Source organism: Cnephaeus nilssonii (genome assembly GCF_951640355.1).
Source record: "Cnephaeus nilssonii genome assembly, chromosome: 1".
NCBI lineage: Eukaryota > Metazoa > Chordata > Mammalia > Chiroptera > Vespertilionidae > Cnephaeus > Cnephaeus nilssonii.
This window is the reverse complement of record NC_137072.1, coordinates 42,432,772-42,447,978: the sequence shown is the minus strand read 5'-3', so window position 1 is coordinate 42,447,978 and position 15,207 is coordinate 42,432,772. Positions and strand designations below refer to the sequence as shown.

At 39.4% G+C, this 15,207-nt stretch overlaps 1 protein-coding gene across 1 annotated transcript in view; it reads left to right on the top strand.

Moving 5' to 3' along the window:
• Positions 1–15,207, top strand: part of EGF (epidermal growth factor) — a gene marked incomplete at both ends in the record, with an annotated part of 89,203 nt that overhangs the window by 32,952 nt on the left and 41,044 nt on the right. Inside the window, 5 exons of the mRNA XM_079776920.1 lie at positions 7,565–7,690; positions 8,705–8,827; positions 11,242–11,364; positions 11,958–12,083; positions 13,127–13,263. Of these exons, the coding sequence (XP_079633046.1) occupies positions 7,565–7,690; positions 8,705–8,827; positions 11,242–11,364; positions 11,958–12,083; positions 13,127–13,263 (635 nt within the window). The remainder of the gene's footprint in view (positions 1–7,564; positions 7,691–8,704; positions 8,828–11,241; positions 11,365–11,957; positions 12,084–13,126; positions 13,264–15,207) is intronic.

Here is a 15,207-nt window from a genome sequence, read left to right as displayed (position 1 = left end):
AACTATAACATCTCCCAGCCCCTGGCAACCGCCATTCTACTTTCTGTCTCTATGATTTTAACCACTTTAACTGCCTCATATAGTGGAATTATGCAGTATTTATCTTTTGTAACTGGCTTATTTCATTTAGCCTAATGTCCTCAAGGTTCAACTATGTTAGAGCATATGTCAGAAGTTTCTTGCTCTTCAAGGCTGAATGATATCCCATTTTATGCATGTTCCACAGCTCACTTACTCATTTATCTGTTGATGAGCACTTGGGTTGCTTCCATGTTTAGCCATTGTGAATAGTGTTCCCGTGAACACGGGCATGCAGCGGCTGGTTCTTGTTCTGTGTGCGATGTTCCAGATTCATCAGCAGTCCAGGTGTTGCCAGCCTGGTCCATCCATTTAAGACCCTGCTTTCAATTCCTTTGATCCAGTGAATTTTTGGATCATTTGAAAATTCTGTTTTTAATTTTAAAATAAATTTCTATGCTGTTTCCCACAGTGGTTGTGCCATTGTACATCCCCACCAACAGTGCACAGGATTCCAGTTTCTTCTGTTTTTATATAGTTCTAAACGATCAATCCAAACATCCAAAGCTCTCTTATTTTTCATAGAAATCTTAGCAAAATATGGATTGCTATATCCTTCTAACATAGTTATAGGTAGTTATTGACATTGTCTTAATGACGTGGGTCACATTTACAAAGAGATGCCACTGGGGCAAGCATAGCACTGGTTTGAGGTAAAGCCGGATTTTTTAATACAGGTTTGCCCTGACACCAAATGGCTGCCACTTGAAACACAGTGGCCAGAATGGCTCTTCATCATTTTCCTGTCTTCCTTCTTGCTGTCGGCTCTCACTGCTCGCAGGTCTTCACATGCCTGGCTGTGCCCTCACTTTATCTTCTCACCTGGGGCTTTTTCTTACCGTTTGTTTGTTGAGGAAACCAGATCATTTGTTTTGTAGAATTGTTCACATTCTGGATTTGGCAGATTATACCTCCATGGTGTCATTTAACATGATTCTGTATTTCTTTGAACAGATAGTTTAGGCTTAGAAGCCTGTTCAGATTCAGGTTTGTTGCGAGAATACCTAATAGGTGGTACTGCAGGCAGTGCTGTATGCCTCCTGCCGACCACCGCAGGGGGCATGCAGGGGCTGGTTCTTGTTGTTTTGTGATGTTTACGATTCATCAGCAGTTCTGGTGTTGCCAACCTGGTCCGTCCATTATCAAGTTTCCCATCAGCCTTTTTTGCAATCAGGCTGTAGAAGCTATTGTTTATCTTTGCCTAGAGCCATTTTTTGGTTAGTGGTTCAAAGTGAGGACATTCAAGTCTATCATCGTTTATGCGTTTATTAGGTGAAGAAATTTTTCACATCAGCAGTATGATTTCTCTGAGGAGGATCTTTTATAGGAAAGGAAAATTAAATGCTTGATTATTTCCCTAATGTATCTGTTTTCAGAATAAGGATTAGTATAGCCTCCAAAAGTGATCTTTTTTTTTTTAAAGCATCTTTATAAACTCATGGATTGAAAAAATATTTGACATGTTTTTATTTATTGCAGTTATTATCATTTGGGCACTCAAACTGTACCATCTTTCTCTCGGAGGAGCCCTGATTTGAGGCTTCTAATCTTCATGGGAGAGATGACCAATAGTGTCATCTCGAACCTGCTCTCTCCCAGTAACTGCCCGGGGAGGTCTGAGAGCTGGGCTGAGGCTATGTCTGGGCTCAGCGAGAAAGACTGGGGGAATCAGGTAGCCACTCTGCTGTCAGGGAATGTAGTGATTGTTGGGTTGTAGCAATGGGAGTGAAGGATGCACACCTTGTATTTTTATTTCCATGCTATGGGCTGGTCAAACTTGTCAGAAATGGGTTTAAAATATAAATGACTGAGTGAGTCTGAGGGGCTCTTCTGAGAGTAAAAGCATGTATTTTTAACTGCTTGGAGTCTTGATTTGTTTACTTTCTGATTTTTAGAGGAGTTTAGATGATGAAAGATGCCAAGTAGATGAATTCTGACTGAGTGATTTTAAAAAAAACCAACTATAATTAAGATTTCCAAGAGCACAAAATGATTATTCTTGTGTTTTATTCATTGTTATTTTCTATTAACAAGAATAAACTTTTATATTACACAGTTTGGCAAGAGTTTTTAGGAAGTTGAGGAAGTCATTTATTCAGGAACTCACTAATAAGAAAGATAATAAATGAAACAAAAATATAACTCTGGGTTTTATAGAAAAATAAATTGTTTATATGTAAATTTTATATTTGTAAATAACTTATTGTATATAATATATAACGTAATGTTACATATTTTATAAAAATATATACTGACATACCTCAGAGATATTTCATGTTCAGTTTCAGACCACTGCAATAAGGCAAATATCACATTAAAGAGAGTCATACAAATTTTTTTATTTTCCCAGTGTATATGAATGCCATCCTGTGCTCTCTTCAGTATGCAATGACATTATATGTAAAAAAAAACAATTAAAAATACTTTATTGCTAACACATGCTAACCATCGTTTGAGCTTTTAGCCGGTTATAATCTTTCTGCTGGTAGAGAGTCTTGCCTCGATGATGATGGTTGTTGACTGATCAGGGTGGTGGCTGCTGGCAATTTCTTAAAATAAATACAATGAAGTTTGCCACGTTGATCAACTCTTTCACAAATGATTTCTCTGTAGCATGTGATGCTATTTGATAGCATTGCACTCACAGTAGAGCTTCTTTCAATATTGGAGAAGGTCCTCTCAAACCCTGCTTCTGCTTCATCACCTAAGTTTCTGTAATTTTCTAAATCTTTGGTTGTCATTTCAAAAATCGTCACAACATCTTCACCAGGAGTGGATTCTGTCTCAAAAAAAGCACGTTCTTTGCTCATCTATAAGAAGCAACTCCTCTTCTATACAAGTTTTATCCCAAGATTGCAGCAATTCAGTCACATCTTCAGGATCACTCTAGTTCTAGTTCTCATGCTATTTCTATCACATCTGTATTTCTTTCTTCCACCGAAGATTTCAATCTCTCAAAGTCATTCATTAGGGTTGGAATCAACTTCTTCCAAACTCCTGTTTAGTGTTGATATTTTGATATCTTCCCATGAATCACAAATGCTCTTAATGACATCTAGAATGTGAATCATTTCCAGAAGGTTTTCAATTTACTTTGCCCAAATGGATCAGAGGAATCACTATCTATGGCAGCACTAGTCTTATGAAATTCTTAAACAGTAAGACTTGAAATTACTCCTTGATCTAGGAGTAATGGATATTGTGTTAACAAGCATAAAAACAACATCAATTTCATATACCTTCACCAGAGCTTTTGGTTGACCAGGTACATTGTCAATAAGCATTAATATTTTGAAAAAAAATTCTTTTTTTTTTGGAATGGAAGGTCTCAACAGTGGACTTAAAATATTCAGTAAACCATGTTGTAAACAGATGTGCTGTCATCCACATCTTTGTTGTTCCATTTTTTTTAGCACAAGCAGAGTAGTTTTAACATAATTCTTAAGGGCCCTAGGATTTTCAGAATGGTAAATGAATATTAGCTTCAACTTAAAGTCACCAGCTGCATTAGCCCCTAACAAGAGAGTCAGCCTGTCCTTTGAAGTTCTGAAACCAGGCATTGACTTCTCTCTAGCTGTGAAAGTCCTAGATTGCATCTTCTTTTAATCTAAATCTGTTTGATCTACAATGAAAATCTGTTGATTAGTGTAGCCACCTTCATGAATTATCTTAGCTAGATTTTCTGGATAACTTGCTGCAGTTTTTACATCAGCACTTGCTGCTTTACCTTGCACTTTTATGGAGACAGCTTTTTTTCTTTAAACCTCGTGGGCAAAGCTTCTGCTAGCTTCAAACTTTCCTTCTGCAGCTTCCTCACCTCTCTCAGCCTTCCTAAAATTGAAGAGTTAGAGTCTTGCTCTAAATTAGGCTTTGGCTTAAGGGAATGTTGTGGCTGGTTTGATCTCTCCAGATCACTGAAACTTTCTTTGTATCAGCAATAAGGCCATTTCCTTTTCTTACTGTTCATGTGTTCAGTGGAGTAGCACTTCTAATTTCCTTCAAGAACTTTTCCTTTGCATTCACAGTTTGTCACAAAAACTTTCAAACTATCTCAGCTTTTGACATACTTTCCTCACCTAGCTTAATCATTGCTAGCTTTTGATTTAAAGTGAGAGATGTGTGACTCTCCCTTTCACTTGAACACTTAGCAGCCATTGGAGGGATGTGAATTGGCCTAATTTCAATATTGTGTCTCAGGGAACAGGGAGGCCCAAGGAGTGGAAGGGAGATGAGGAACGTCCAGTCAGCCAAGCAGTCAAAACACATACAACATTTATCAACTAAGTTTACTGTCTTAGGAGAATAATTACAATAGTAATATCAAAGATACTAATCACAAATCATATAACTAATCCTCTCTAATAAAATGGTAACATGCAAATTAACCATCACTCCGCTATATAAGCCACGCCCACCAACCAAGCCACGCCCACCAGCCAATCAGGACGAGTATGCAAATTAGCCCCAATCCAAGATGGCTACAGCCACAGAGAGCAAGGTTTCCCAGGTAACAGAGCAAGCCAAGCTTTCCATAGCCATTGCAGGCCTAAGCCTCCACTCAAGCTACAAAGTTTCAATTATAGAAGGTAAACAAATTCAAACAAATGGCGGTGGAATGGAGCTTGAGAGAGCAGGCCAGGGTTGCCGGCGGCAACAGGGGAAGCAAAGCTTTCCGCACACCCTGGCAGGGCTCACCCGCTTAAGGCTACAAAGTTTCAATTGTAGAAGGTGAATTAACTGCCACAGAAATGGCTGCTGCCCCAGGCTACAAAGTTTCAATTGTAGAAGGAAAATAAATTCCAGATACCAGGGCCTCCGCTTGGGTTGCCAGGGGGCGTGGCTGGCCTGCAAACCACCACAGGCCCCTCACTCAGGCTGCCCCACACCCCAAGGGAACCCCTACCCTTATCTGTGACACCCTTCAGGGCAAACCAGCTGGCCCCCACCCGTGCACCAGGCCTCTATCCTATCTAATAAAAGAGTAATATACAGATTGATCATCACTGCAACACACAATATAGCTGCCCCCATGTGGTCAAAGACCCTGCCCCCATGTGGACACAAGATGGCCTGCAGGAGAGGGCAGTTGGGAGGCACCCGGCCTGCAAGGGAGGGCAGTTGTGAGGGACCAGGCCTGCAAGGGAGGGCAGTTGAGAGGGACCAGGCTTGCAAGGGAGGGCAGTTGGAGGTGATCAACCCTGCAGGAGAGGGCAGTTAGGGGTGACCAGGCTGGCAGAGGAGGGAAGTTGGGGGCAAACAGGCTGGCAGGGGAGCAGTTAAGCATCAACCAGGCTGGCAGCAGAGTGGTTAGGGGGTGATCAGGCTGGCAGGCAGAAGCGGTTAGGGGCAATCAGGAAGGCAGGCAGGCAAGCAGTTGGGAGCCAGCAGTCCTGGATTGTGAGAGGGATGTCCGACTGCCTGTGGGATCGGGCCTAAACGGGCAGTCGGACATCCCTCCAGGAGTCCCAGATTGGAGAGGGTACAGGCTGGGCTGAGGGACAACCCCCCGCCGTGCACGAATTTCGTGCACCGGGCTTCTAGTATAATAATAATTAAAAAGTTTGAAATATTGTGAGAAGTATCAAAATGTGACACAAAGACATGAAGTAAATGTTGTTGAAAAAACGACCCTGGTAGACTTGCTCAACCAGAATTGCCACAACCCTTTCACTCATAAAAACCCCCCAATATCTGCACAATAGAGTGAGCACAATACAATGAGGCATACATGGTAAAGAGATGGGTTCTACAATTGGAAGGCTTGAGCCTGAGCCCAAGTACTACCCCTTATTACCTGTACATGATCCTTAAGAATATTAATACTTGCTCTGCATAGCTCAAGGGCTTATTAAGAAAATTAATTGTGACATTGTAGATGCTTTATAAATGTTCAAATTTTTATTGTATCTGGTGTTAAATATTTAGTTAAATATTTAGTTACAAGAATGACTAAAGTGAATGGGCTCAAATGGAAGAGACTAGTAAAGCTTTGTTGATGAGCAAGTCTTACACTGAATCTGAGGTAGAGCCTGGGTGGCGTGTTTCTGTGGTTGAGCATTGACCTATGAACCAGGAGGTCAGGGTTTCATTCCCAGTCAGGGCACATGCCCAGGTTGCAGGCTCAGTCCCCAGTGGGGGGAAATGCAGGAGGCAGCCAATCAATGATTCTCTTTCATCATTGATGTTTCTATCTCTCTTTACCTCTCAATTCCTCTCTGGAACCAATAAAAATATATTATGATGAACCTGAGGTAGAAAAAAGGTGTGACAGTGGGAAAAAAGCAGGATAAGGAATCCCATGTTCATTTTTCAGAACTGGGCCAGAGTAAAATCTGTAGATTTACTTGGCTGTAGCAAAGCTCCTTGAGAGCCTGTGTGTTAGCCAGGTAGTTACCGAAGGAACAGTTGGTGGTGGACATTAAACTCCATGATTAGGAACTTTAATTCGATCTCAGAGGTAATTAAGCGTCAATGCTGGGCCCTGGGGAGGGGTATTATCTGAGGTCATCAGCAGCATTCTGAGTGCTAGCTTTGGCCTAATTTGAAGCTAAAGAACAGCAGAAGATTAAGGAGATTAAACAAAAATATAGCCATCAATCCTCTGTTTTGCTATTTCTTAAAATGACCTTTTAAGGTGTTTATTGTCTGAATTCAGGTCACATCATCAGCACATTCGGAGGAAAATAATGATTGCTTTTTTGCCTATGCTCATCTTTGAAGAGTGATGTATATTATTAGTAAGATTATTAAAACCATCAGCAGCATGATCTTGTGGAAAGGGGACTGGGCTAGCAGAGTCTGACCATCTGTTTGAGTTCAAACGCTAAGGCTGACTAGAAATTGAAGGAGAAATCAAATGAAGGAATTAAGTTGCAGATGACATAATCACAGATTTTTGTGCTTGTGTTTTAGTGTCTGTAGTACATCTATGTTGTAAAAGACACTATGCTAAGTGGGACTATAAATGTGAACGGAATATATATATAACATGACAATGGTGATGATGATAATAAGAACACACAGAAGGGCAGGTGAGAGGTGGTAGAAAGTTAGCAACAACAACAACAACAACAACAAAAATCTAGATGAAGGAAAGAGCATTTCCTTTACCCTAGACACTAATTATTTTTATTAGTCAATTTGAATCTCCATTATGTATTTAATTATTTTTTTTTACAAAGGTAAATCAGAATGAAAAAAGCCAAGCTGTGTTTAGTGTTAGTCACCCAAGGAGTGACATCCCCGGCTAATTCGAATGCCCTATCTTGAGAGCTTGTGCAGGAGGGACACAATCAGGAAACTAACTGGGCTTTGGAATGCTGCGGAATCCTCCTAAAGCAGTCTCACCTGGAGCGGTGCCGCCACCCTGGAAGACAACACCCCTGCTGATGCCACAGGGAGATTAGGTTTAAGAACCATGCAGGAATCAAGCATTGCCCCCTGTCAAAACACAGCTCTACTTCAAATAAACCATCTTCTCTTTTAGAGCAGAAACTCTGCAAACTGAGGAAAGGTAACTGCAGAGGCAGCGTGTGTGGGCAAGACCCTAAGTCCCATCTGTGCACGTGTGCGGAGGGCTACACCTTAAGCCAGGACGGGAAGCACTGTGAAGGTAATGCACCTGTTCTTCAGTGGGCCATTCAGAGCCTCAATGTGCAATCAGTTTTACGCTCCCCCGCCTTCCCCAGAGAAACAGTTTTATTTTCCTCTGTTTTTAAAGCCGTCGTAATACTTCCAGGTCTTCTTTATAGCTCGTGTTCCTAGATCAAATGCTTTCAGAGGCTCCGCAGGGGTTGACAGTAGGCAGGCGTTTTCTGAGTGGACCCCATGGAACTCCGTGCGTTTGGCTGTGTGCAAAATACCAGGATTTTCTAATATTTTAGGGACGTAGTTCCAAAGCTATCGTAAGACTCTCAAAGGGTATGGGACTCCACATCTCCTCCCCTGAAGGTCTAGTGGGAAAGGGAATCTGGAGAAACTGAGTATGTAGCCCGCTGGTCATCTAGGGCTCCTCCTAGTTGAGACTCCAGGCCAAGTTTAGCGAACCCAGGAGAAGTACCGGGGAGCTCCAGTGAGCTGCTGCTGGAAACACTCCGATGGCTGCAGCGCAGACTCAGTGGGGGTAGCTGGGGTGACACCCACTAGTTAAGGATACTCCCCTGCTTACCTGGGGGTAGTCAGAGGGAGTGGAACGGGGACCTGGAGGCTGGGTGTCGGCTGAGGGCTGCTGCTGAGAGTGGGCCCACCTTCAGGGGATGGCTCCTGTCAGCTTGGAGAGGCTGCAGAGCAGAGCGGGCATGTCCTGTCCTTGTCAAGAACTTTCAACAGTCCCGCCTTAAGTGGCTTCAGGTTGCTGTATCTTTTCAGAGAAAATAGTATTATTTTCCCCCAGGGTGATTCTATGAACATCTGTATTTGAAAGTACAAACTCTGACAGAATAAAAAGGACTTTCATGATAATTGAACTGACTTCTTTCACCCTTTACTAGAGTAGCCAAAACAGTCTTTCCGTGGTCAGGAGCAGCAGATACAAGTGTGAGATACTCTATTTTGGGCTGACTTGTTAGGGATACTACAATTTATTTTAAAAAATAACCATCTGTGTTTTGCTGTTGTCGCTGTGTAGATGTCAATGAGTGTGCCTTTTGGAATCATGGCTGTACTCTTGGGTGTGAAAACACCCCCGGATCCTATTACTGCACTTGCCCTGTAGGATTTGTTCTGCTTCCTGATGGGAAACGGTGTCACCGTAAGTCACCACAAGCACTTACTTCGCTATTTCTTTCATGTTCACTGATGTTGGGGAGGTGGCTGTGGTCTGGGTTGATGGTCCTGGATCAGCAGTAAGCTCCAGAATTACCTTGGAGTTTTATTTTATTTTGTTTTGTTTTTAAACATGAATGACTGGACTCTATCCCAGACTTGTTAAATTAAAACCTCCATGATTGGGATATATATATATATATATATATATATATATATATATTCCATATTTATCCATATTTTATGGTATTTCATTATATGTATATCACTAAAAGACAAGCATATAAAATCATGATATATTATTATATCTAAAAAACTAGCTGTAAGTCCCTAACATCATCTAATATTCAGTCAGTTTTCAGATATAACCACAATACCATTACTACACCTAAAAATTAATAATTCCATAATAATATCAAATATCTAGTCAGTTTTCAAATTATCTTTAAAAAAAATTTTTACACAGTTGCTTGGTTTGAAGAAGTATCTAGACAAGGGTAGTAATACTGTTGTGTTAGGTTGATACAACTCTGTTTTATCCTATAGATTCTCTCTCCTCTTTTTTCCCTTTGCAAATATTTATTAAAGAACCATTTTTCCCCTTCAGAGTTCCTCACATTTTGGGTTTTACTGATGGCACTTCCGTGATGTCCCTTTTCTTCTACAAACTTATAGTTAGATGTAAAGGCTTGATCAGACTCGGCTTTGACATTTTTGGCAAGAATACTTCATAGGTGTGGTTATATTTCCATCAGAAGACACATTATAAACGTCCCCTATAGTCTGTCTTTCTCTTTGTCTTTCTTTCGTTCTTTTTTAGAAACAAGCTCTGGCCTGTTTTACTAAGGAACAATTTTGCATGACTTGCTGTTCACTAGTCTGTCTGATATAGAATCACCTGGGTCAATGGTAGCCAGTGTGTATGGTCTGAGGTATTTTTCACATGCTGTTCCAAAATTATTATTATTATTTCTCTTTTTAAAACATTAAACTTATTAGAGTGTCATTGGTTAATAAAGTTATATAGGATTCCAGTGTACAATTCTGCAATTTGATATTATTGGCACTGCCGTGATGGACAGGGGTTTTGGCCAACGTGGTGCAGTACTCTGTCTCAGATCCCCACAGCGCTGGGCAGCTGACGAGGATGGCCAGTTTCCTCTTGCCCTGCCTGATAACTCTCAGAGCGGCTTGTACCCACAGAACTTACTTTTCTCTTTTTATAGTGAGCTGGAGCCGAGAGTTGACTCCGACTTTTTGTCTTCTTTTCAGCCACCGTCTTTCTTCCTCCTGGTGCAGGACCCCGACTAACCAAACACACCTGGAAGCTGCCAAGGTGGCTGAGGGGCTAGAAAAGGGCCAGCTGTCTTTCAGGGGAGGGTTGTAGCAGCCAATACCAATCACTTCCTAGATTCATTATTTCACCAAGGGTTTCAAGTGGTGATGTCTAGTCCTAGTATTTACTTTTAATTATTAATTGGAATATCTTTCTGAAGAAAACTTTCATTAACTATTTGGTTACTTTAAGATACAATTTGTACCGTTAAGGCAGGATAAATATTGATGGGAACATCTCTCACATGCTCAATGATTTAAAATACCTTTATCTTTAAAAATACCTTTATGTGTACTTGTGTCTTTTATAAAATAAGCTTTCTATCTGGTTCTAATATTCTTTCCGTCTTTTCCCGTACTCATTACCCACTGTCTTAATTACTGTATTTTCCGGCGTATAAGACGACTTTTTAACCCAGGAAAATCTTCTCAAAAGTCGGGGGTCTTATACTCTGGAAAATACAGTACCTGTATCTCCCCTCCCCCCCCCCCCCCCCCCCCCCCCATCCACTGTCCCAGTACTGGAGCTGAGAGTGAGTACCGTATTTTTTGGCATATAAGACCCCCGACTTTTGAGAAGATTTTCCTAGGTTAAAAAGTCGTCTTATATGCCAGTAAATACGGTATTGTACCTTCATGGTACATTTTGATATTTGTTAAGAGCCTCTCATTCTCTTCCTACACCTAACCACAGTCATACAATGCTCTTAGTTTTCCCTTCACATAAATTTGTTTTTCAGATGAACTTGGGAATCATTTGCCCAAGTTCCATTTTAAATATTTTGGAATTTTGATGACTAATAACTTTTAAAATATTATTTGACATAAAAGAAAGTTAGAGGAAACTGGAGTCATTTTCCAAAATCAGATGTTTTTCTTTATATAATTTTTAGATTTGAAATTTTTCTTTTCTTTTTGTTCCTTCATTACCACAGTAATTCATAAATGTTTGATTCCTGTTTAACTTACTCTTTTCAGGATAGCATTTTTTACTAGCAAGCAATTTTACTGAATTTCTACAAATGTGATTTAACCTTAATCTTGATCTTATTCTTCATTAATTAGAATTAATTTCCTGTCCAAGCAATGCAAGTGAATGCAGCCATGACTGTGTTCTGACTTCGGATGGTCCCATATGTTTCTGTCCTGAAGGCTCAGTGCTTGAGCCAGATGGAAAAACGTGTAGTGGTAAGTTTATTTACTTTTTGTTTGTTTGAAAATACACATTTTCAAAGTGACACCTATAATTTACATCTTATTGGCAAAGAAAAATAGATTTTCCAACATTACGCACTGAAAGATATTTATGCAATGGCTTAGTGTAGATTTAAATGATATTTTTTGTTTTTGTTTTTAGATAGCATAGTGTAGTGGTTATGAGGGTTTTGAAATTAGATCTCCCTGAGTTAGCATTACCAGTTACTAGCTTGTTATTTTGGACTAGTTACTTGCTCTCTATTGGTCTCAGTTTCCTCATCGGTAGAGGCTAACAATACCTCCCTCCTGGATTCGTATCACATGGTCTTGAACTCAGTGGTAGAACAACAGGACAAGGGCCATTGAGATGCAAAGGGTAAACACTCAAGATGTTAGGTTACAGGGAAGTGGAGTATGGTGACATTTTGCTTCTAATCTCTGCAAAATAAACTTGATTTCAGCAGTATAAATGATTGTGGAAATGGTTTAAAAATCAACATATACCTGGCTCACCTCAATATTTTGATGAAAAATTGTTATATTTTTTAATGACAGCATCATTACCAAGCAATTGTTTTTTGTAGGCTGCTCATCACCTGATAATGGTGGATGTAGCCAACTCTGCCTCGCTCTCAGCCCAGTATCCTGGAAATGTGGCTGCCTTCCTGGCTATGACCTTCAACTGGACAAAAAAAGCTGTGTAGCTTCAGGTTAGTGCTGTGGGTGTTTGAAAGTGTGTCTCTGCAAAAGTATGTGAAAAAAAATTCATTTAGAAAGAGCAATAAAAGTCTGATTTTTTATTTTTGGAGATGGAAAACAAATTATATTATAAATATAAGTAATGTAAGTAATAATCATATAAATAATAATGTTTTTGAGGAATATTTAGAAGTTAATTAGTATTCAGCAAAGATTTGCTATAACATCAAACGTGGTGTTCCAGTATATGTGAAAGTCATGACCAGAATAGATTTAAGCACTTTATAGTTAATAAGAATTGAATAATTGTCTATTGATTTGATTTTTAACTCTCCAATGAATGTAATAATAATAATACTTGGACAATTTCAAGTTTTTTATGCCAAAATTCAATATGAAGTTGTATGCTTCGACTATTATTTTATCTGCTGATGTTACTTACATCTCTTGTGTCCTTCAACAGCCTCGGAAATCCTAGATTTATACTAAATTGATTTCATCTCTCCTGAGGTTCATCATGCTTGCAATCTGGGATTGCCTTAGCCCGATACTCTTAACTTCCCAAGGTCTTAGTTAATATAGCATAATCTGAGCTCTGAAAATTAATAAGGGTCTTGTTATTAACTCAAATAATCGTGCTTCCATTTTAGAAGTGCTCAGGCCAGAGAAGGGTATTTATTCAGACCTGAATTAATACAATATGCTAATTTTAATATGTTTCAGTATGTGTGAATTAGGGAGATTACAGCACTAACACTTGTACCATTTAGTTATGGTGTTGGTTATTTAATGTTGGCTCTTTCTCTAAGTAATTTGCATTTTAAAAGCAGGCCCCTAGACAGGGAAGAATTCAGTGATGAAATTCTGGCAATATGTCACCTCATGGAAGAGGAACTCTTCTTGCCTGTCTTAACCTACACACACTGGTGGGAAGTTAAGAAAACAAGTACTGCAGAAGTTAAGGAAGAGGGCTCCAGGACAGGGAAGAGTCAGAAGTGCCTCTTGGCTTTCAAGGCGTATTTTAAATGGAGCCATATTTGAATTTGGTTATCAGGACCACAACCCTTTTTGCTGTTTGCCAATTCTCAAGATATTCGACACATGCATTTTGATGGAACAGACTATGGGACCCTACTCAGCCAGCAGATGGGAGCAGTTTTCGCCCTAGATCATGACCCTGTGGAAAATAAGGTAATGTTTTGTCGCTTGAACAGATGTGGCTGTGCTTTAAGGACAGAGTAGAGAATTTTATCCTAACAGATGACCTGGGCTACTTGAAAATCCTCTGCCAAGTTCAGAGTCATTAGGCACAGAAAAACGCAAATATATACATTGAAGCATCATTTGAGAAATTTTAAGGATTTTCTATTATCAGAACCCTGGTTCTTGATGTGATTCAGCTATTTTATTAAAGATGATTGAGCAAGATCTTAAGTTTAGTTTTGTTTCTGGAACCTACCACAGTGCCATACACATAGAAAAAACCCGTAAGTAGGTTTGTGATCATTTGCTGGTAGTGGGAGAAGTGGGAGGTTGGGGTGGTACTTAGGAGGGATGGGTTAGTAATTTGTACTTAATGTATGTCATTGAGAGAGGGAATTTAATGACCTATCAACCATGAAAATCAGGAAATGGAAGTTTATGGTTCATGTGGGAATGGCAGTCTAACTCATGAAATGATTTACATAATAATCAATTTTTACATGAAGTTTTTGTATATAACTTAGAATTTCTATGTTATCAACCCAATTATTTGATCATTTGATCTTTGTTAGTTGTCTTTGTTCTAAGTTAGAAGGTGCTTGAAATATGTTACAGTGTCTCTGGGAGATTAATCACCCATACTTAGACATTTACATAGTTATTACTCTCCCTCCATAATTATTTAGTTATTATTAGGTTAATTTCTAGAATTTTAAACTTTGTGCTTTTGTTTTTTCCTGATTTGGAGCAGTCTGGTAAATGGTCAAAAAAAGAGAGAAGCAAATTAATTCTGTGTTTAATTGGTATGGATTGATGGCCAAATATAACTACCTTTGCAAGTAAAAGTTAAGTAAACAGTAGCAAACAGTTCTTTCTTTTCCTTGAGCTGAATATATATGGCTCCATGGAAAAGTTATATTAACAGAAAAAAAATAGGAAAAAATAAGTTCTAGATTCATTTATTACCACACTAGTCTTTTTTCTGCACAGATAGCATTTTTACAACTAGGTGAATAAGGAGACCAGATGAATTTAGTTATGTGGCTCTCTTATTTTTCTGGTCAATGTCCTCATTTTCTTGCTTCTCAAATGGTGGTCCTTGGACCATCAGCATTGAAATCACCTTGAACTTGTTAGACCTGCACACTCTCGGGCTCCACCCGTGACCACCGAATCAGAGTCTGCATTTAAACAAGATACCCAGGGGGTTTGTGTGTCAATTTGAGAAGCAGTTCTAGCAGTGTTTTTGAATATGAGAAGTACCCATTTTGTATTATGAGATAGAACCTTTTCTATTTTATCTAGAAAGATGGTGACTTATGATATCTGGAAAGATGATAACCTAATGAATTACCATTTTTTGAATATTCTCATTGATTATAGATTTATGTACATGTGTGTACTCAAGTTAAAATCCCACAAGTGCTATCATTAAATTGTAAACTGACCCATCACAGTTTTTTACATTCTCATGAACTACTTGTACCTATTTGACAGTCTGCATACTAGACTGAAAAAGAACTTTGTACCTGCAAGGTATGGTCTGTTGGACAATATCCAACATGGATTAATTAAAATGCAACTATATAAGGTAAGATATGAGTAAACTTTAGCAAATATTTAGTGTAACTTCACCATTTTTACAGTTGAGAAAATTGAGGTTCAGTGACTTGGCCAAGGTTATCAAGCAAAGAAGTGGCAAAACTGGGAGAAACCTGTGTCTCCCGACTTGGAGTCAAGTGGAGTGCTGTGGACCGTGCAGTAGAAGACAGCCCAGCGTGCAGTCCCCATTAAACTGAAAATCGTTGCTCCCTTTCAGTCTGTAGAAGCCTAGGGTTCAAGTACAGATTGTTATTGACCAATGATCAAGGATTAATAAATTACCAGTTACAATACGAACTATGTGCCAGGTGCAGGGCTAAGGAGTTTTAT